At 38.2% G+C, this 24,387-nt stretch overlaps 1 protein-coding gene across 3 annotated transcripts in view; it reads right to left on the bottom strand.

Annotated features, from left to right (window-relative positions):
* The window catches only part of TTC28 (tetratricopeptide repeat domain 28), a gene marked incomplete at its 3' end in the record, with an annotated part of 577,903 nt that overhangs the window by 150,584 nt on the left and 402,932 nt on the right, over positions 1 to 24,387 (bottom strand). For all 3 annotated transcript variants that reach the window (XM_084254147.1, XM_084254149.1, XM_084254148.1), the window contains exon 6: positions 14,065 to 14,572. In XM_084254147.1, the coding sequence (XP_084110273.1) occupies positions 14,065 to 14,572 (508 nt within the window). The remainder of the gene's footprint in view (positions 1 to 14,064; positions 14,573 to 24,387) is intronic.

The raw sequence follows: 24,387 nt of genomic DNA, 5'->3' as shown, positions 1-24,387 counted from the left end.
GAAAAAAGAAAATAAAGAAAGCAATCCCATTTACAACAGCGTCAAAAACAATCATAGTTAGGAATAAATTAAACCATGGATGTGCAAGATCTATACAATGAAAACAGTAAGACACTGACAAAAGAAAATGAAGAAGACACAAATATATAGAAATATACACTGTGTTAGTGGGTTACAAGATTTAACATTGCTAAAATGTCACACTGCTCAAAGCCATCCACAGATTCAATGCAGTTCCTTTCAAAATTCCAATGGCATTTTTCTTTTTAAATTTATTTATATATATATTTACATCATTGTTCATTTTTGGACAATGTTTGCTTTCTCCTCTCAGGAATAGTCCCCATAAAATTGCTACCACCATTTCACCAGTGCACCATCACCATAGTCCCTTGTGCTCTTCCTCCCCTGTTTTGATCTCTCTCCTTCCCCCTCCCCTGCAGAGTGTCTCTGATTTATAGTTACCTGTTAATTTTGTCCTAGCCAGAGCAATAAGAGAAAGACATACAAGGAATCCAAATAGGGAAAGCAGTAAAACTATCACTATTTGCAGACAATATGATAGTATACATAGAGAACCCTAATAATGCCACAGGAAAACTAATTAAAATAATAAACTAGCTTAGTAAAGAAGCAGGATAAAAATCAACACACAAAAAACCAATAGCATTCCAATGGTATTTTTCACAACAACAGGAAAAACATTTCTAAAATTTGTATGGAACCAAAAAAGACAATGAATAGCCAAAGCAACCCTGAGAAAAAACAAAGGCAGAAGCATTATATTTCCTGGTTTATGTATCACAAAGCTGTAGTAATTAATACGATACTGGCAAAAAATAGACTCATAGATAACAATAGAAGAGAAGTCACATTCCAGAAATAAATTCATGTACATATGATTAATACTTGACAAGGAGCCAAGAACACACCATAGCGAAAGGACAGTGTCTTTGGATATGTCTTCCAGTGTTGGACAAACTGTATATCCACATGCAAAAGAATAAAATGGACCCTGATTTTACACTACTCATGAAATTTAAGTGAAAATTAATTAAGGATTTAAATGTATGGTCTTAAACTGTAAAACATCTAGGAGAAAACATAGGGAAATGCTCTTTGAAGTCACTCTTGGCAAGGATTTTTTTTTTAATATGACACCCAAAGAACAAACAAAAGCAAAAATAAGCAAGTGGTACTACATCAAATTAAAAGGCTTCTATACATCAGAAAATCAACAAAACAGAATGGCAACCTAAGAATAGGAGAAAATACTTGTAAGCCATATAGCTTATAAATAGTTAATATCCAAAATATATAAGGAAGTCATAACTCAATAGCAAAAAAAAACTCTGATTGAAAAATGGGGAGAGGACTCTACCCACAAAATGGCAGAGTAGAGAGGCTGGGATCAACCTCTCTCCTAAAAACAACTGAAAAAAAGGACTGATAATGAGCTCTTAGCAAAACCCAGAGGCTCTGAACCAGCTATACAACACCAGCACTTCTGGATGCCCAAGGACAAAGAGGGGACAAAAAAGGCGTCTATTCTCCCCAGGCACTATGTCACACTGGAAAGTCCAATCCACCAAGCTGGCAACATCTTACAGTCCAGAATGGGCCCTAGCCCCAAAAAGGTGAAAAAGAAGTGATACTATCATTATATGCAGATAATATGATTATAGAGATTCCTAAAAAATTCACAGAAAAACTAAAACAATAAATCAGTTTAGTAAAGTAGCAGGTCACAAAATCAAAATACAAAAATTAGTATTCTTTCTATATGCAAACAATCAATCTCAAGATGAAGAAATTTAAAAAATCATTCTATTTACAATTGTAACCCCCCCCCAAATTAAATATCTGGGAATAAACCTAACAAAGGAGGTGAAAGATCTATTAAAGGAAAACTACAAAACACTGTTAAAAGAAATAGACAACACAAAGAAATGGAAAGATAAAAATGTCCAACCTACCTCCCTGCCAAAAGCAATTTACAGATTCAATGAAATTCCAATAAAAATCTCAATGGCAAAGAAATGGAACAAATATTGTTGGAATATTTGACACAAATATTCCAAAGAAATGGAACAAATATTGTTGAAATTCATATGGAACCACAAATAAACCAAACTGTGAAAGCTCTCCTTACTAAAAGTGGGGAAAATGCAGGCATTACATTCCCAGACTTCAAACAATACTACAAAGCCATTATAATAAAAGCAGGATGGTATTGGAACAAAAACAGACACATAGACCAATGCAGTCAAATTGAAAGCCCATCTGTAAAACCACACATATATGGTCAACTAATCTCTGACAAAGGACCAAAGAACAAACACTGGAATAAGGAAAGCCTCTTCAATAAATGGTGTTGGGAAAACTGGACTGCAACATGCAAAAGAATGAAACTAGACTACTATCTCACACCATATACAAAAACCAACTCAAAATGGGTAAGACTTGAATGTAAGACTTGACACTGTAAAATATATGGAAGAAAACAGAAGCAAACATTCCAGGATATAAACCTCAGAAACATCTTTGAGGATTCTTCTTCAAAGGCAAGGAAAACAAAGGAGAAGATAAACAGTTGGACTGCATCAAAATGAGAAGGTCCTGTACAGCGAAAGAGACAGTAACCACAACTAAGAGACACCCTATTGAATGGGAGAAAATATTTGCATGCCACATGACAGATAAAGATCTGATATCAAAGTTCTACAAAGAACTTACACAACTCAACAAAAACAAAGCAAACAATCCAGTTTAAAAATGGGCAGAAGAACTAAAAATACACTTCTCTGAAGAAGAAATGTAAACGGCCAACAGGCATATGAAAAAAATGTTCAACATCTCTATCAGGGAAATGTAGGTCAAAATCACAATGCGATACCACCTCACTCCAGTAAGATATTGGGAAGATAATGGTCAAGGGTACAAACTTTCAGTTAAAATAAAATGATTACGTTCAGGGAATGTGAACTTATTAATTATAGTTAATAATACTGAATTGTATACATAGAAATTGCTCTGACACTAGAGCCTTAATAATGTCACATGACAACAATAACAAAATGGTAATTTTATGAGGTGAAGAACATGTTAACTAACCTCATTGTGGTAAAACATTTTGCAATATATATATATATATATGAATCAAATAATATCAATGTACACATTAAACTTACACATTACATATCAATTATATCTAAATAAAACTAGGGGGCAGAAATCAAAAGATCAAATATCATGTATGCTGGTCCCTGATAACCACCTTCAATGTTTAATGGCTTGGAATATTATGAAGGGTCAGAAATACCATGTACTTCAGTAGTATTTTCACCTTTTGTTTAGCATCTCGCTTTTATGGTAAAAATGATATACTCTTCTCACATATGATATAAAACTGTGATGATTATAATGAAAAGAACACTTTTGAGTTTTTATTATGTGCCAGAATTGTTCTAAAGGATTTACACATATTAACGGAGTCATTTTTATGAGAAGGGTGCTATAATTATATCTGTTCACCAATGAAAATACGTCACAAAGCCAGTAAATGTCATAGCTGGGATCCAGAGGCAGCCATCTGACACCAGCACTCATGTGCTTCTCCAGTATGGTAGATGTAAAGTGAATCTATATCCTGGTGGTGCCTAATACTTTCCCAATGATAAATATGGTCACTGCAAAGCCCGTAACACTGGCAGTGACGGAGAGGCATCTGTGAATGGAAATTCTCAGTAATCAAAATGGAGAGAAATCAGCACATGATCCAAGTAGTTATCTGGTTAACAGAAGGAAAAATAACAGTCAATACACAAAAAGCCACAGCCCAGCAGGGCTGTAGGGTTAGGGATGAAAGGGAAAAGAGTAAGGGAGAAAGATCAGAAAAGTGTCCATGAAAAGATTTAGCATGTAGGTGCTTTTCAATCCCTTTGTCAGAGCTCTTCACTGATGACAAAGATGTCTTTCTCCACGAGGCACGTAAGAAGTACCAGGAGTTGTCAAGACAGACGTGCCAGCTTGCCGGATGGTGCTGCAAACTGGAGAACACCATCTGTTTTGTTAAGGTTGACAGTCTGAAATTTCTGGTTAAACTCCAGATCTCCTTGTTGTGAAGGGCTTGGTAACTTTTAGTCCATTACCTTCTGCTTACTGAGTCACAGAGCATATTATATCTCCCTCCAGAGTACTCCAACAGCTGGGCCATGTTATAAGCTGTCTTTGTCTTATTCATATTAGATAATGGATTTGATGGGACCTTCCATTTGAATCAGGAAAATGCAATCACAGAATCGTTGTTTCAAATAAGTGGCCAATGCTGACATTCTGGCTGAAGAATAGAAATCCATTACTTTAACTTTTTTTGCCACTGGGGCTGTTTTGATGAAGGCTTGCTTTACAAGCACATTGGACACATAACAACAAAGTATTTACTTCACTTTTTAATTGCACTTGGAAACATTTTAAATGGTACCAATGTACTTTTTACTAGAAAATGAAAAGTGTTCACTTCTCAGAGTAACTTAACTCTTCAAGAGGAGGCAGAAAGGACCATATTTAAAATCTGTTGAAAGCTGCAAGCTTGTATTCAGGAGTTAACAAAGCTGTCTGAAAGTCAAGTGGGGACAGGCTGAGTCAGCAATGCCAACTAAAAGTTGCATTCCAGCTTTAATCTAATTCAACAAATGCATTTTCTGCTGTGTCAGAGCAAGCTTTAAGAATTTCTGAAACATGCTGAAAATGGTTTTTGGTGAAAGCTACTTTTTGAAGGTACCATGAAATTACTAATTATGCTGACGAGAGTCTTAAACACTTGAACCTCTTGTGAATTTCATGCTGCAAAACGGGGAGAGTTCAGGTTGTAGCATATCAGCAGCTACACTTCTGCCCTGCAGTCAGTCTGTGTATGTGCTTATGTGAGCATGGTATGAGATGAGGATGAGTAAATGAGAGTGAAAAGAGCTGCAGGTAAAGAAAAATGCTCAATTTCCATTTTTTCCGGCTATAGTTTCAGACCTAGTCAGTGTCAGTGTTCTAGTTATTCAGCTCTTTCCAAAATAATGTTAGGTATTTTCTTTAGAGAGCAGCGTGACATACTGCAAAGAACACTGACTTCATATTCAGGCAGTTTTGAGCTCTACCTCACACTTGCTGAGGGAGCTTTGACAAATTAAGCTCTCTGTTCTTAAGGCTTTTGATTTTTCAATGGGAATAATAAGTCCTATCTTTCTGAACTTTTTTTAAAATGAAATAATGAAACACTGCATAAGAAGCTACACCAGGCAGAGTGTCAGCACACTGGAGGCATTCCATGAGTGTCACTTCTTTTATTATTATCATGACTTCTACAGTCTCCTCAAAGGTGTGTTGGAGGGATCACAAAGGCCTTTTCATATGTTCTCCAAGGAACCTATTATTTGAATACCTAAAAAGTGAAGCGAGCTCAGTTCTCTAAGACTAAATGTTAAATGCAGAGGAGAATAGGCTATTAAGTTCAAGTACTTAAAAGAAGAAACAGTTTGATAGCCCAGTGATTTTCTTGTCCAAAATTAATAAATATTAGGGCTTTTCAAGCTGCACAAAGAGTCTCATTTTAGCCATGCTTTGTAAACTTTCTTGGATAAAGATCCAAGAAGGTTAATATATTATTTAGTTAGCCTGCTAATCAGTCTGTATAATTTAGCTATAGGACAAAGGGCTATGTAAAAAGAAGAAAAAAATCTGCTCAATTCAGTATTCCTACTGCAAAGAGTAAAAATTAAAACAGTATCATAAAACCTAATCACCACCTGCTGGTTTAACTGTTTCTCAAGCTGATTATATTTTTGGCTCATTTAAAAAGGCTTTGGGACTCAAGATCTAGAATTCACACACATAGTCTTCCCATGGAAAGTCATAGAATTTTGACTTTTTAGAGTAATAAAGCATTTCAGAGATCATTTACACTGATGAGAATAGGAAGGTCCAATATCAAATGTACAGGAACTGCCACTATTCCCCAAACTAGCCTTCCAATGTTATGGGATCAGAAACAGCAGGAATTACTAAAGACATAGTAAGACACTAATGGATGAACAAAGTAAAAATGAAGGAGTTAAGTAATTATTGAAACTATAAACTCCAGTTATTAGTTCATGGCCTTCTCTATAGTGCTCAGTTCTCATCATGCTTGATCCACTCAAGATACATACATGGCATACCTACTACGGACCAAACATGAGCCACTAGGTAACAAGGCCCTGAAAAAGCTAAGATACATTGTGGGTTCCTGTAGCTGGCCACTCATGGGCAACTGTGACCTATTTGCTATCTGCAAGTCACAGCAGAGCATTCCTTGACTACCTACAGAGCATAGCCCATATCACAAGGCAGGCCCAGGGATGCCAAGGCCGCTGCTGAGCTGATTACGTGACTACCTCCATGGTGGTCTCGGGAAAAACTCTGCCTGTGATAACATCGAATACTTTGCTGATGCAAAATGGCTCTTAACATGTGGTCATGATGTCCCCCTCCCTGTCCCTCATAAAACTTCGTTCCCCATTCCAATCCTACCCTCCGGACTTGATTCCTCATACCACTGTCACATGATCAGCTTTCACCAGCCTTCATGCTTTCAATAAATGGCACAAGAACTTCTGTTCAAGTAGCAGAGTCTTGCTTTGCAAACCTGCTCCACCACTGCTGTGTCCCTCATCACGTTCCTGCAGCAAAGTGGCAACAAATACATATCCTGCTCATTCTTGGCATTTCTGATTTAGTTGGTAACTAATTATAAGTACCATATACAAAATGCTACCAGAATACAAAGGAACACAAAGTCTCCTAGAAGAACCTGAGAGGCTTAGGAGTAATGTGACATTTGAATGAATAATAAAACTTTAAAGACTTAAAAAGAGGAGAAAGATATTCAGAGCAGAAGGAATGGCATGAGGTACTAAGATGAGTGAAAGAGACCAGGGGTTTGGAGAACAGTGAATCAGGATGAGAATAGCAGAAAATAGCATGAATAAAATAAGTTGGGAACAGTGATTCCCCAGAGAAGAGTTTTCTAACATCCTGCCCCCCCCACAACACTAATTATTATAAGTATACCCATAAGATACTCTCTGAAATCACTATTTTTCTTTTTTTTAATATATTTTTTACATCATTGTTCATTTTTAAACAATGTTTGCTTCCCCCCGCCAGGTGTAGTCCCCACAGATTTTCCTTCACCCGTGCACCATCACCTCAGTCCCCTGTGCTCCTCCTTCCTCCCTCTGATGCCTTTCCCTCCTCCTCCCCTACAGGATGTCTCTGATTTATAATTGTCTGTTTGTTTTTGTTTTGTTGTATTTTGTATTGTTACTATTTCCCCCCACCTCTTATTTGGTTCCCCTATATTCCTGCTATAAGTGAAACCATCCAAAATTTTTTCTTTTTCCTTCTGACTTATTTCACTGAGCATAATTCCTTCTAGCTCCATCCATGTTGCTGCAAATGGCATGAGTTTATCTTTTTTGATTGCTGAATAGTATTCCATTGCGTACATATGCCACATCTTCTTGATCCAGTCATCTATTTTTGGGCATTGGGTTGTGAAATCAATATTTTTCTTTAAAGCACTTAAAATGCCTGTTTGGTCTACTATATGTTCAATGGTATTGTTTCTGCCACATAGTATGCACACAATGAATAATTTTTAAATGTTGAAATAAACATAAACATACATGCACACACCAGACCAAAGATTTTGGGCTTCATCCTGAACAACTGCAGAATTTTAAGAATAAAAAGGACATGGTAACATGAGCAGCTGGGGTTTTGAGAGGGTTATCATGGAAGCAATGTGAAAATGAACAGGAAGAGAAGCTGAGAGACCCGTGTGGAGGAAGATGAAAAGAAGCTAATAAAACAGCCCTGTGGATACATGAGAACATGCTTAGAATCCTCAGGACTTTACACCAACTAGACTTGGTTGTGAGGAAAGGAGATGGGGATCCCAACAAAACTTTTATATTTCAGGTTGAGCACTGAGATTGTATTACCATTCTCAGAAATATGGGATATATAATGTGACATCATATAGTTGGCAAGAGGCCCATATGGAACTGATGGAGATGTACAGAAGGCAGGAGTAAATCAATGATTCAGTCAGAAGTCAAGTCTAGGTCTTGGGTGCTGGTGTATGGTTGTGAAAGCTGTGGGCATGTAAGGGGTCAAGAAAGGCATTCCATTCCAATTCTACTCTGCCCCAGAACAATGTGTTTTATAAGGTAACCCTCTAGTTAAAGTATAACATATAGTCAGAAATGCCAAAAACATACAGTGCCATGATTTTTCACAATGTAAGCATAGCCATATAACTACCACTCAGATCAAGAAATACAGCACATCACCAAAATCCTGCCAGCATTTTTTACTTAAGGCATTTACTGCCACAATCATATTGGGGCTTATAGACCTGGAATCTTTCCTTCTAACAATAAGCTATCTTTAAATAGAACTTACTATAAAGGAAAACCACAGAGAAGATTCAAATCCCTTGTTACATCATTTCCAAATGTCTATCTAATGACCCAATTCTAACGCTGTTTTTTTTTTTTACTATTATTTTGATTTTCTCAAAAAATCAGTCAAAAGTAAATTCCACTAAAGTCACCCCAAAACAGACTGATTTCCTTCAGAGTAAATATGAGACTAAAACTAGAGCCAAATGGTTCCAAAAGAAAGCTCATTGAAGTCATGTGGCATAGGTCCAAAACACACTGTCCAGCACAGATGGCAGGGCCTAGGGTCACATCTGTACCCACCATTTCTGTGACACCAGTGCTGGCAAAGAAAGGGCTACACAGGAGCGACTACAGATGGAAAGACTTAAGGACAGGCAGGTGTGGGTGGCAGGAGCCAATGACTAACATCATTACAAGACTTCCCTGTTCACTGTACAGTGCCAGGCAGCACTACTCCAAGAAAACAGCCACAGAAGAGGAGCTGAAGGAGGTGTGAGTGCCAAGTGGCAGTACCCCCACAGGCAGTATCCACTTAAATTTAGGAAAGCTAAATCGTGTTCAGAAATCAGGGCTTCCCCTGGTGGCGCAGGCGCCGCGCAGTGAAGCTGTCCGCAGCCTCTGCACCGCTGGCTCATTCCCGGCTGGCCGGCGAGAGTCCCACATGGTACAGCAGACCTCTCCTGTCGTGCCCACTGCTCCCCTCAGCAGTGTACTTTGTCAGTCTACCTGTTCTGTTCCCTGCTCTGTCTCTGGTGAATCCTCTCACCCTCCTGCGCATCTGGCCTGTACCCTGGTTCTTGTGTAAAATGAATAAATAAATCTTTAAAAATAATAAAAAGCAAGCAATGTTCTCCAAAATGATCACTCATGTGTTCCTTTCTGAAGTCCTAACAGAAGTGTTATCAATGCTCAGGACTGGGCTGCCTAATGGGAAATGCTCCCATGGGGGCTTTTGACTCATAAACCTATTCAGCCTCACATGTTCATAATCATTTGTGTAAAGAAGAAAAAACCTCCAAGCACTAATTAGAAAGATAGAGCTGTTGTGTTTTCTTCCTGATCACCTTATCTTCTTTATTCAGTTCTTGAAGACTCAGCTATTAAAAGAAATTAAGTAATTCATCAAGCCCATTTCAATTACCTGCTGCTGATAACATCAGATTACAATTAGCATCTACAAATGAACCAAGTGCCAACTGCCAAGCTGAAACATAAGCTAATTTACTGCTAGACTCTGCCTGCTGGAGACAGAACTGTGGAACCTGGCAGCAAGCATCCTCTTCATTATTCCAACAACAGTTTTGCAGTCTCTCTTGCAACAGTTCAAAGTGTAGCTCTGACCAAGATTTACTGCCCTGTCTGCCTCTGCTCAGATGTTTACAAACGCATTGTATCTATAAGCAAACCACAGTTCCTTTTAAATAGCAATGTCTAGACAAGCAGGGTGACAAATCTTGACCTAAAGGAGAGAATAAATATTATTAATATTTATTAGGCACTGATAGGTGCAGGGCACAGCACAGGATGTGTATGTCATCACCTTAATGAGGATCTGAATCATTTCCCACAAGTCCTCTGGTGCTCGATCAAAAAAATCTTCCGCTTTGGTTGATGTTCTCCATTTCTCATTTCTCCATTCAAATAGGTAAAGGCCATTTTACTTTTCTCGGTTGTCTAGAAAAACTGGTTTCAGGTTCTGAGATACAATTTTTTTTTTTTAATACTTCCTTAATAGGAACTGCTTTAGATGAAAAGCAGAGGTGCTATTTCCCAGACATTACTAGACTCTGACATTCCTTTGTGAGTTAGTGACAATTTCAGGAATGAATTTAAGTTCCAGAAATGATAAATATGTGGATAAATGCCAAACATTATTTTTCTTCTTCTCAAAAATGACTGTTAAAAACAAATATTTTACCCTATTGTGGAGTTTAAAAAGAATGAAGCTATAGTAGTACATATGACAACTACAGCATAAAGTACAGGGAATAGGAAGTTGTAAGGTACTAATATTTAATAGGAAGTGATATAATATTTGCTCAAAGAGAACTGTAAATACATAATTTATTCTTAGAGCATCCATTAAAAGCTAATGCAAAGAATTAGTGTTAAAAAGCAAAATAAGGGGCCTCCCTAGTGGTACAAGGGGTTAAGATGCAACCTATGAAGCGCACCACAGCCACTACAGCACAAGTTTGATCCCTGGCCCAGGAGGTGACCCATATGGCACAGCAGACCTCTCCTGACTCACTGGCTGCTACCCTCAGCAGTGTATTTCAGTCGATCCGCCTGTTCTGTTCCTCCCTCTGTCTCTGGTGGTTCTTTTTTTTTCTCAAAGATTTATTTACTTATGCATACAAGAACTGGGGTACAGGCCAGAGGTGTAGGAGGTGAGAGTATTCACCAGAGACAGAGTGAGGAACAGAACAGGCAGACAGACTGAAGTACACTGCTGAGGAGAGCAGCGGGCAAGCCACGAGAGGTCTGCTGTACCATGTGGGCAGCTCCCTGGCCAGCTGGAGATTGAACCCACGCTGCAGAGGCTGCGGACAGCCTCAGAGCACTGTGCTTAATTAACCCCTTGTGTGCCACCAGGGAGGCCCCTGTACCCCAGTTCTTGTATGCATAAATAAATAAATCTTTTTTTAAAAAAAAAGGAACATTTCATAACAATAAGAAGACCAATCTGTCAGGAATACAAAATGATCATAAATGACTATGCACCCAATGAAAGAGTTCTAAAATATACAAAGCAAAGTTTCACAGACTTAAGTAGGGGAACAGAAAAATCCACAATAATGGTTAGAGATTTTTAACCACTTCCTTCTTAGCGATTGATAAGTCATATGGATAGAATGAATCAATAATGAAAAAGATGATCTGAACAACATCAACTACCTTGATCAAACTGACCTCTATAGAACATTACACCAGGTGAAATACTATCATGTGTGTTCTCTGATCACATTGAAACTAAAAAGAATCTGATAACAATAAAGTATCCACAAAAATTGCCAATATTTTTAAATTAAACACAGGACTTAGAGGGAAATCACAAATGATTTTAGAAATAATTTTAATTCAATGATGGTTAAGACATGCTATGTCAAACAATTATTGGAGGCAGCTAAGTAGTGTTTAGGGGAATTTTTTTTTTTAAGATTTATTTGTTTGATTGTTTGTTTATTTATTTATTTATTTATATAAGCACTGGGTACAGTCAGAAGCGCAGGAGGGTGAGAGAATTCACCACAGACAGAGTGGAGAGCAGAACAGGCAGGCCGATGAAATACACTGCTGAGGGGAGCAGGGGGCGGCAGGAGAGGTCTGCGTGCCATGTGGGACCCTCCTCTGGTAGCCGGGGAGCAGCCAGGGATTGAACCAGCGCTGCAGAGGCTGAGGGCAGCTTTGCAACCCAGCGCTCAACTGCTGCGCCACTGGGGAGGCCCTAGGGGAAATTTTATATTTTAAAATGACTGCATTAGGAAAAAGAAAGATCTAGAATCAATGACTAAAGATCTACCTTGAGAAACTAGAAAGAGGACCCAAAGTAAGTAAAAATAAGAAAGTGATAAAAGTAAAACTGGGAAATAAAAAGAAAAGAGACAAGCAATAGGGAAAAAAAAAAAAAACAAAAGTAAAAGTGGATGTGGATTCTCTAGCAAGTCAAGAAAATTGATAAATCTCTAGCTAAAATAGTCCAGAAATAGGGGCAGAAATAAAACACAAACTACCAAAAATAGAAACAAAAGAAGGCATTATCATTATCCTATAAACATTAAAAATAAAGTAAGAAAATATTTTAAACAACTTTGTGCCAATAAATTCACTAAATTACATGAATGGCCTTTGAAAAATACAACATCAAAACTGACACAAAATGAAAAAGGAAATCCAGTCCAACATGCACAGTCTTCTAAACTCCAAATTGCAAGACCTTTATCTATCCCACGTGCCACTACCGGACTTGTCTTCCTTAAACATCTAGCCTATCTTCTTACTCCTACATTTCAAAACCTTCAGGAGTTTCTGTTCAGTAGCATATTCCTTTCCTAGTTTCCATATTAATCTTCTAACCACCCTTTAGCACATTCCTGAAGGTTAATCACCCCACCATCTCTCAGCCTATAATATGCCAAGCTACTGGAGCTCATATTTTCTTTCACATGTCCCTTACCATCAATGCTATACCATTCCTGGTCAGATCTCACCTATTTACCTGGGTCTAACATCCTTCAGAAGTTTTCCAGACTGTTACCAGCCTCAGGGTCTTCCTTCTAGTAATTTCATGGCAACATAAAATTATTAATATTGTGTTTCAGAGAGGTCACTCTAGTCCTATGTATTTGTCTTATTTTCCCAACAAAATTATAAGTTCTTTGCAAGTAAGGATTTAAAAAAAACAAAACTTCTCTATCACTTAAGGCATTCAACACAGTAATGGTTCAATAAATAAATGCAATCTGTTCAATGAATATATGATGCCAAGAGTTTATTTCTATGGTTCTTAAAACCCTCTAGACTCATACTGTCTTCAGAGTCATCTCCAGGGATTTGCCAGATTTTTTCCAATAATCACATTCACAAAACATAGTTCTAATATGCTGAGAGGTATAGGGGAGGGAAGAACAGTGCTAAAGTTATATAAACAGAGATGGAGGTACCCTGGCTTTGTGGGTCACATTAAAAAAAAAAAAAGAGGGTGAGAATCCACACACTAGCACTGATAAGATCACCTTCTTCTGTCCTCTCCACATGTGGAGTCTCTGGGGACACAAAGTGAAGCATGGGGCTCTGAGGACAGAGGAGTTCAGCTTCTAATTCCAAACACATGTGTTCCTTCCAGCCATTAAATGGCCACATCTACTTGAGTACAGAGACAAGATAAAAATATCTTGCAAAAGGCAGCCAGTTACTAATACTTACTGCCTCTTACGATTATATGTAAATTCCCCTAAACTTATAAGTATCTTAATTGTAACCAAGTACTATCAAAACAAGGACTCCAAATGTCTTATTTAAACAGATCTTTTAAAAAATAATTTTGATAAAACTTATTTGCTAAATTTTTACTACAACTACCACTATCACTTGTGAATACACATACTTTTAAAGAGAAAATATACTTCCTGTGGGGTTAAAGTCACCAAGTAAAGAAATCCCTTTAAATAAAAATCCTCTCAAATTCCTTTCCATTGATGGCTTCCTAGCAGCTTCTCTTTAATTTAAGCCAAACATAGCTTTATATCCTTATTTCATCCCCCTTCTCTCTAATTAGATAAATCTGGTTGTTCTTCTTGCTAGACAGATTAAAAGGTTGGGGTGTTTTTTTTCTCTAGTATTTCAAAGTTCTAATCTTTAGAGCACTGTGATGACAGTAAGGATCATGTGATTTAGAGCAGGCAGATGCCAAGGAAATATATCTGAAGGAAATATATAACACATACTATGAGGAGATTCTCTGAATCTAAACACACAGATTCCTGTAAAAGATAGTGGGCTACTCCAACTATTTCCAGCCCATGACATCCACCCTGGACCCTGCAAGCAACTCTATCCTTACCCAGATTGGAGGATGCTCGCCCTTCTGCAGCCCGGTCCTTGAGATCCTCGGCAATGCCCAACTGCTGCTCATGGTACTGTTTAGCCCTCTCCAGATCCTGCATGCACCTGGCAGCATGGCCCAGGCCAGCATAGGCCCGCATCTCAATGGCCTTCTCCATTAACTCCTGTGCCAGCTCTAGCACATAGTTGTGGTAAGACATGGCCTTATCAAAGTTCCTCCTGTAGTGATATGCGCTGCCCAGGTTGCTGTAGGCCCGAGCCTCTTCTCGTTTGTTCCCCAGGTCCTTGGCTATCTTCAGATGCTGCTCATGGCACTGCACAGCATTTTCAAAGTCACCCATGGCAATATACACAGCTCCCATGTTGCCGAGTTCTCGGGCTTCGGAAAGTTCATCTTTGGATTGCTTGGCAAGAAGAACACACTGTTTATGACTGGCCAGTGCATTGGGGTAGTCTCCAATGGCTGTGTACACATGGCCCAGACTACTCAGGGCTGATGAAGCTGCCTGGAGAAAAAGGATAAGGCAGAGAAATGAAAGCACATGAGAAAATGGCTTTAGTTTGTTTCTGCAGATAAAATGTTAGTGTTGCTGTAACTAGGCAATCCAGGTCCCAGTGTTGTTTCTATCAGTGTTTCACAGATCTATGCTGAACTGAAAAAGAACACATCCAAACAGAAAGCTCCTTTAAAAAAAGAGAGCGAGAGAGAGAGGCAACAGTAATTTAATCAGCATTTTTCAACACCTAATCTCATTAAAACAGGCTGTATTCTATATAACCTTCATCATATGAACTTACTGACATTTCTAATATTATGAATATTATCTGTTGATAGCTATTAACCTTTGTAGTAGAAGGAAATGTTGAAGAAAACCAAAATTAATTACTCCACCTATTACAGCATAGGCAACACATAGGAGAAATCAATGCTTGGATCTTTGCACTTCTGGGCATTTCTCTAGTCCTGTCTTCTCCCAAGGTAAATGGATATTAATGGCAAGGGAGATGTTTAGAATGATGATAGATAACTTTGTGACTCAGGACTCAGTGGAGTTTCCTTTTCTCTTATTTTTGTTTTCTCAATGTGACTTCATAAGTGATAGTTACTGTGGTGGGCTGATCTCCAGAGAAAAACAGGGTGACAACCTAAACCTCTGAACAGGATAGTCTCCATTGGGCCTCACTGCCCCTTTGCAGGTCCACTTTGGTTCATTCATCTTTGTTTTTCTTGCCTAGTTCTTCTGACCCCCTGTATAGAAAAATGCTCTCTTCCTAGTCCCCTCACTGCTTACCACTTATTCATTTCTTTTCTAAAGAAAAAGCATACAAACCCTTTTAAAGTTTTAATGATAGTAACTCTGAAATATTTCACTCTATTATGAACCATTTAGTGACAACAAAATTAAGAAAGGAGATCTACCAAGTGTATAGAGTCTTAACTGATAGTCTTTAGTTTCTAACTCCTTTGTAGAGACATAAAAGGAAAGTTATCCTGGGCTTTTTCTGCCCCCCCCCCTTTTTTTAATCCTAAAAGTTGGAGGCTTCCCTACCCTCACCTCCTTCATACTGTGCTGCAGCTAGAAGGCATGATGATTCCCCTCCAAACATGAACACATGATCCTGGCAGAACAAAGGGTGTGCTTTGTCACAAGTAGACAAGTGATCTTCAGGAGGGCTTCTGGCTAGATAATAACAATGAGGGAATGAATGTTGTCCTATCTGGAGTAAAGACATTTCTTTGTGAGACTGTATTCTACACACACTTCAAAACACTTTCATTAATATTTTATAGATGTGAGTGATTTGCTATCCTATTTCTTTGCCTGTGAAATAGCATTCTTGATCAAAATGCCTGAAACACTGACCATCTTTATGATGCTTGCAAATTGTGTTCCATATTGTTTTAAGTTGCTTTTATCATTTCACAGATGTTCTAACAAAAAGATTTAGGAAAATAGAGAGGAAATAAATACTTAGAAATTTTGTTTTGCCCAAGTGGAGGAGAGTAGAAACAATTCCATAAAATTCACAGTGCTGTAGAGTGTGATTCTGGCAGAAGCAGCAATGATGTCACCAAAGACCATGTCACTTGGACACAAGTTGGCATCAGCATCCCACTTCAGGAGGCTCTCCATGTCAGGTCTTTCTGCTGCCCACAACTCCCCTCCCCAAACTTAACAATCTCCTTTTCCTCATCAGTTAGAGGCCTGCGTATTCAGCCTCTCTCCTCTACTGCTGTAGTTGACCCTCCCTACTTCACTCTGGGCTCTTCTCTACCCAAGCCTGGCTAGCAAGCAAGACATCATCAACAAATCCTCCTGCCACAAATCTTTACTGTCTTCAGAACAAAATGGTTCTTTCATTTTGGAGCTAGTGTAACTCATACTTGGCTCAAAACTGCATTTCCCTTTACTAGCTCTGGGAACTTTAGCAACTACACTTCTCTGAGACTTGGTACTCCAGACAGACATTTCCAGGCCCCAGCAGTAAGTCAGGGACTGTTTTCAAACTCAGCCATGAGCCCCTGTCAAATGTGCAAACCATAAATAATTCACTAGATAATGCCAAACAGTGGCTTTGGTTGGAGGCAATGAGCTCTTGAACACTGCAGGGGGATGGATTTATAAGGCCTGGGGCAAGCGCAACACCCCAAGCATCACTGTTCCTAGAAACTTATGGTTTATGGCAACTGCAAACGACAGCCCTGGGATCTTCTGCTTCTGGCTCTTCATTTCTCTAAATGCCAGGGAGACGCAGGAGCTCATTTGCTGAAGCTCTGTGCACATAAGGAAAGGGAATATCTGGGCATTTCCCCTCTGGGGCTTGAGGGAAAGAGGGAATGACTGCATTAGCTCTTCCCTGGCAGTACTATCAAGCCAGAATTCTTCATGGTGGGTGTCCTGGACACCAACATCTCTTGAAAATTTGATGCAATTTCTGGAACACACCTCATGGACTGTAAAATGCAAGCATCAACTTGATATTAGAACAGGATTTAGAGTAAGAGTCCCTGATTATAACTCTGATAAGTCATTTTATTTCTTCACCCATTTTTTTTTAATTCACAAATTCTGCTGTACAATAATAGTGTGCATGCTTCCCAGACTAGGAGGGGGCCAGATGAAACAGTGCCTGTGAGTGTCCTGAGTAAACCGTCAAGTTCTTGCAAATACATTACTAAGATGTCAATGGATGTTTCAGGATTGCAAGCTGGCTGGGCTGAGCTCTGTTACCAAGCAGAAGCTAGTAACAACAACTGAAAACATCAGTAATTATGACCAAACAACTATATTCCTATCAGTTGTCACAGGAAATGAAGTCCAGTGTTTTACAGTCCCTGGGCAAATAACATGTGATGATATTTATCAGTTAAGTGAATTACAAATTAATCACTTGTCTTTGTTCCTGTTTCTGCAGAATAAGCTGAGATCTGAAACATGGTTTCAGGCTATTAGCGAGAATCTGAAGATCCACTATCTACGGGGAATCATAGGCCCCACCTCAAGCAGATGCTGCATTTGCCACTAAAGTTCACGCTGCCTTTGTATATTAATCTCTTTGAGATTTCTGTGCTAGAATAGCAGCAGCTGCTTCCCACAGTAGAAACATTTTGGAACATCTGTATTTGAATACTAAAATGCACACAGTTATGCTAACAAACTATCTGGTTGGAATAAGATAATATTTTTCTTTTTCTACAAGATATAAATTACTCATATTCTTGCCAAAGCATGATTTCCAGCTGCAAACTTAGCACACAGGAGTCAGTCACCCCTTGATCTGTGACCCCAATATTTGCAGAACCCCATCTGATAAATCAGTTTCATGGGACATAGAACAAGAGAAGAAAATTTGCTCATATTTTTTGAAACCACCTTCAAATGCTTTTGGTTTGAGACATAAAATAAAGACAGTTTCAACTACCCAAACTATAACCACACTGGTGACACTACCATTCAACATTATATGGAAGATGGAAACAGTTTTTTAATTCACATTGTATGTTTATCACCTTCTTGTATGTATTTTTCATAGGATTATATTTTGCAGAGGATTAAATGCACAGAGAATATTCAATAAAAGTGCTAACTGACTAAATGAATGTAGGCAAATGCTAGGGGATGTCAGGGTTATGGATCTTCACCCATGCACTTACAACTGTAAGAAACCACTCAGGTTCAGGGTATACCAACAATGGGGTTTACATACAAAGGGAAATTAGGGAAAAGGAAAGAGTTTCTAGGGCCACAAATAGCCAGTTGTCCTACTCCAGATAGTGCCCACAGTGTCCAGTAAGCCAAATCAAAGGCTGCTCATGCAAGATGGCATGTCCCTTTGATGAGAGCTTACACATTGATAAGCGGTGGACCAGCATCTAACTCATAGTTGCAGTTGGAGGTGATCACAGGTGGTGCTGCTGAGATGGCACCTCAGCACCAGCAGCACCTATCCAGAAAGCAAACCAGACAGCAGCAGAGGCAACAGCACCAGGAGGTGGTACTGGAGGATCCGAACAAAAGGATAGCTCTTTAGAGATGGCCAGACACAGACCAACAGTGCCAGTCACTGGTCAGAGGGCCAGGCATCAGTGTAAAACTATCTCAGAGACACGGGGCACGGTCGATAGTGCCAGTCAGCAGGCAATGTCAGAGGCAGGGCCTGAGGCAGGAGCAGCAGTCAGGCTGCAGTTTAAGGCAGAGACCATATGCAAAGATCTCAGAGACCTAAGGAGGCTCAAAGACCTGAAAAGGTCTGAGTCCAGACGAAGTTGTGCAAAGCCCTCTGAAACCTTGGATTATACTGCATTTGGGGTACCTGTCTTTCAAGCCTGATTGGCCTATTTACAATTTCAGCTCCATTTCAAACATTTGATTGGTCCCAGTTGAGCTCAAATCTGATTGGCCTGTTTATAATTCCTGAATGGTCTCAAAATCTTGAATAGCAACAGTAGGAGCTCAAACCTGATTGGTCCATTTTACATTCTGGCACAGCATTCAAAACAGAAACCCTGGCCTTTGTGTCCAAACCCAACTTATGCTGAGGTTGGGTTGGCTGGAGCATGAGCAGCTGTGCCCATTGGAGCCAGCCAGGCTAACTCATTGGGCTGCCTGCAGGGTGGCACTGAGGTCGGGGACCCCAGCACACCATAGGCTTCTCTCCCCACAGTATGTGCCAGAATTGGCCATCACACTCAGCTGTTGAGGTGGGCCTCAGCAAATCTTATCATGTCCCACAGCACCAGGGAGACATGGGGCTCCTATTAAAAACCAGAATATGGTTTTTCTTCTTTACTGCCCAAATCCACACGTACCTTTCATTCTCTGCCATTTCCATGCCCACAAACCCAAAGCCCTCGTTTAACCACTCACAAACCAAGAGGCAGAGGGATGTAGAAAAATAGGGATAGATTCTGGAATCAGGTGTGCAAGAATCCAAATGACAAACTGTGATAGTGCACAAGTTATGCAACATCCTGAGTCTCAATTTCTTGATCTGGAAATGGAATATTTATACATCACTTTGCCTTGATGGATATTAAATAAGATTGTAAAGAGCTTCATTAAGAGCTAAATATACAGAAGATGCTCAAAAAGTTTAGATTTTGGTTTTCTTTCCTATCCCAACTAAGATAATGCTCACTTAGCTTTATTTATTTCAAAGATGTGGTAGAAATGACCAGAAAACAGAACAGGAAGTTAAGTCACCATATAACTGAAAGACAGTACAAGAAGCTTGGCCCACTTATTGTAGGCAAAGTCATCAACTTCATATGCTGAAGATAAATATATTACTCATTTAATTCTTCTGCAACTGTGTGTATGAGAAAACTAACACTTTACCCTGGGGCATTTTGAAATGATTGGTATATCCAGTATATAATGTTGGTAAAAGTGCTGTACTTCAAGTATCAAGACGTGCACAGATGCTGAAGCATTTAGGGTCTGTTGGTTGGTTGGTTGGTTGATTTGTCCATTCATCATACAAACACATCAACTATGTTTTAGACAAAGAAGCAAAGGTAATTCAATGAAGAAAGAAGAGTCTTTTCAACAAGTGATGCTGCAGAAAATGAACATCCACATGCCAGTAATAAAAAAAATTGTAAAACCTACTGCTTGTATAAAGAGAGCTGAGCAACAGTCCTGCTTTTGTTAATATGTGAATGTGGATACAGACCTTATGGCTTTCGTATAAATTGATTCCAAATAGATTACAGACATAAATTTCAAAAGTAAAATGATAAAATTCCCCCAAAAGAACATAAGATAAAATCTAGGTGACCTGGCACTTGGCAATGAGTTTTTTAGATATAACACATAAGGCATGAACCATGAAGGAAAAAAATTAATTGGACTGTATTAAAATTAAAAACTTTTCTGCAAAAGATATAATTAAAAGAATGAAAAGACAAGCCCGAGGTTGGGAGAAAATTTAAGAACACACATCTGGCAAAGGACTAGTGTTCAAAACATACCTTATTCTATTCTACTCAATGGTGATACTAAACCAAGTGGACAAAAATAATCCAAAATTGTTATAATGTATATTGTTGAGGAAACTGTCAATGATATTTCACAATGTCATCTTTATCAGAAACAATATAAAATTTCCTTCAAATCTCAGTGCTTCTATCATGCAGCTTCTATAATTTGATGTTTAAAAAATGTGAATTTTTTAAGAGTTCATGTTTACCTTTTTGCTTCGGCCACCAGGCAGCTTATATTGAAGCAATATCCCTTTAACAGTCAGGTAGAATCCCATATACACAAATGCCCTGGTTTAAGCCTATGAGTGTAATGAGAGGATTGACCTCTCTTTACTCTGATTGATTCTCTTTTCTGTGTTGTTTCCTGCTCCCACAAATCCTTCTTAGATTAAAATAGAGAAAAAAAACAAATCAATGAAGTACAAACAAAAAGAGTTAAACCTTAGTAGGGATATAATGGTAGAAAGAAAGCTTCCTGTTTGGAATCTCTAAGATTTTGAGACTCAGCACAGCCACAACCTGAAAAAGAGATTTAAAACAGAAAAACACACAAACAGGAAAAATTTGAATTACATGGTCTTTAATTATTTTCATGTTCAATAATTGGTGTCTGGTCTGTTATAACCAATACAACTAGTTTGTCCCAATGCCTAACCTAAGACTGGAGGAATATTCTGCAGTTCTTACTGAAAAGGTGAAAGTCCTTTGTACACATCTGAATTCTTTCTAGCATATACTATACCATAGTTGGAATAGTTGGCTTTATAATCTATTACTTCGAGCTTAGAGTGCAGTTAATGATGGTTATAGCTTCTCTATGCCAACTTGTCAGCCTATTCTAATACTGTGGAGCCAGAGGAGTTTTCATAATAATTATTTTTATCAAAATTATATTAGGGTTGGAAGAATAATACAATGTCAGAAAGATCTATTGCTTAGACCTAAGAGTTGCTATCACAGGTGATAAATTATTTATAATGCCCAGCCTTAATACAGCAATGTTTTCAAACCAAGAATTTGTAAATGTCCTTTGCAGATGCAAATTAACAGATTAATAAGGAAACAAGCTTTCTTGTACGAGAAGCTAGGATGACAGATTAGCTATTAAGAGCAATTTATAGGTCATAAGATATGAAAGTTGGCAAGAAACACTACCTCTGCTGGCTCTATAAATAGTAAAACTGCATTTAGTTTCCCAGAGGTATCCTGTTAGACATTTTAATTATACTATAAAAACTGCCAGAATTTATAATGGTTTCATTTTTTAAAAAAACTTGATGCTCCATGTAAACTTGATGCAATACAATAGGCATCTGTGCAATGTGCTCCAACTGCCAAGCTACAGCACATGGAAGAGTGTGTGCTACTTCCTCAACTTCCTCACAAAGGACTACAAATGATGAGGTTAACACGAAACATCAGTGAAGAGGAATGTTACTCTCCACCAGGTTACTTAAGGATTCTCCTCTCCTTTACCTCCCAACACCTTCCACTATAGCCACATGCTATTCATCTAGGAAGAATTTTATTTAAAAAAAACTCCCTTCTATATAGTTCTTTGGCCACAAACTGATGACCAAGTAAAAAATCTTAGCGTCTTGGTAGTTCTGCTAGAGAGTTGAGTTTGATTAGTTGGGGGTAAATCCCTTACTCATTTGAAATAATGAGTTAAAATTGCATTTTTTGAAATTTATTTCCCATTCTGTTTCACCTACATCATCAATTTTATTTGGGGGAATGGAAAACAAGTAACCTGGTCTCAAATGAGTTTTTCATGATGTAACTCACTCAAGTTTCTTAAGCAATAATTTGACCTGGATTAGTAGACATATTCCACCATAACACTCTTTTAGTCCAATCAAAACTGTTCCAACCCACACCTGCCAGCCAACCTGAATTTCAGTAGGCTATAAAACATTGTTCTGTAGGAGGTTGGGATGTAGTCAATCATTCTTTGAAGACAGTATTTACACTGAGTCATAAAATCTGGCTAATGTTGGGCAGATATAATGCAGAAATTTGAAGAGGAAGAGGGATAAAAAATGCATATGTGTGCAGAGCAGATACAAGAGTTAGAGGGGACATTTCTTGGAAGAAAGGAAAGCTCATTTGCAAGGGTCAGCACATAACAATTTAAACAAGTAATCTTGAAACTGGATGGAAAGGAGTCCTTAAGGATCCTGAAAAGATGTTAGTAAATTACGAAACGACTTAGAATTTGCTACCATCCATGAAGGAATATCATTATGGCCCTACAACAGTAAAGCATATTGAGACCTTCCAAAATTCATGGGTGCTGACTGTTCAGGAACAAATGGCCCACAATCTCAGTACTTTTGTTCATTCCAGCAGATTCACCCTCTATCCTTGTTGGAGGATTCCAAATTCATATTTTTGAATAGGTGAAAGAATTTTTGAGCTGAAAGAGGCCTTATAGATCACCTAATCCACTGGTTTTCAAACCTTTTTTTAAACCAAATTATAAATACATGTGATTGGTGTGATTAAGCAGGTAGTGGCTTAGGTTAACTTAGACTAAAGCACCTTAAGTCAATCTGTGGCACCCTGCAGTAGTCTTTAGAGCGGAGTTTCAAAATCACTTATTAACAACTCCTCACTATCTCCAAACTCAATAAGGACCACTAAAAGCAGGACTAGAGCTTAGGTCTTCAGACCCCCAGCTGGTACCCTCTTCACTCTGCTTTGCCAACATTTCATCATGCCATCTCAGACACCCAAACTCAAGCCTTCAGTGCTTTCTCCAAGTCTTCCTTACTTTTATAACTTCCATAATTTATAAAAGAAGTGAATGTCATCACTCTTTCTTCCAACAATCAGTTAAAAGCTCAACATTTTATCATTGACTTCCCTGTCTTTTGGCATTCATATTTAGCAGCCACCCAAGACCAGCCTGACTGAGACTCCTGATATACCAGTTATAACTACACTAGCTTTTATTTAGTAATCTTTATTTTAATGCCTGGATAATAATGGTCTTAGCAATTCCAGCATAGTACAGTAATTAGAAATAAGTTTGAACCCTGTCTCTGCCTTAAGGAAATTTTTTACTATTTCTGTCCTTTTTTCCTTATCTATAAAGTGATGGTACTAATATCTATCTCAAGGCATTATTATATGCATACATTTAAAGTGCTTAGAATTGGGCCTGGTACACAGCAAATATTCAATTGCTACTGCAAGCTGTTATTATAGATGCTAGATACCAATAAAACTGAGTGAATTAAGTAATTTTTAAAGTCTTATTTACATTCATTTAATCTGTTTTCTACATTTATTTAAATTTTAAATGTAACAAATTAGCGCCTTCCTTCCCTCCTTTCTTTGTACATTAATTTAAAAACCTGAAAATGTCATTTCCTTTGTGTGGCATTTATCACTGTTCTTTTGGCACAGAAATTATTTAGACACAAGTACAATAAACATTCCTTTTCGGGAATTCCCAAAGACATTACACAAAGATCTTAAAAAGAAACAATATATTCATTGAAGTTAAAATTTTATTTATTTATTTTTTAAAATAATAAATTTTATTTTTATATTCCCCCATACAATTGCAAAAGCCCCATTCTGACCCCAATCCTTCCCCTCCCGCCCCCCACCCCCCAAAAAGTGTCTCTGGTTCATAGTTTTTTGTTGATTTTGATTTTCACTTTCTTATATTCATTTTCCTGCTCCCTTATTTAAGTTTTCTAGATTCCTGCTATGAGTGAGACCATCCGGTATTTTTCTTTTTCTTTTTGGCTTATTTCGCTGAGCATGATCCCTTCCAGCACAATCCATGTTGCTGCAAATTGCATGTGTTTATCTTTTTTG

The sequence above is a fragment of the Talpa europaea genome (assembly GCF_964194135.1).
Source record: "Talpa europaea genome assembly, chromosome: 14".
NCBI classification, from domain to species: Eukaryota; Metazoa; Chordata; class Mammalia; order Eulipotyphla; family Talpidae; genus Talpa; species Talpa europaea.
The sequence above is the reverse complement of the archived record's forward strand: the minus strand, read 5'-3'. Positions and strand labels throughout refer to the sequence as shown.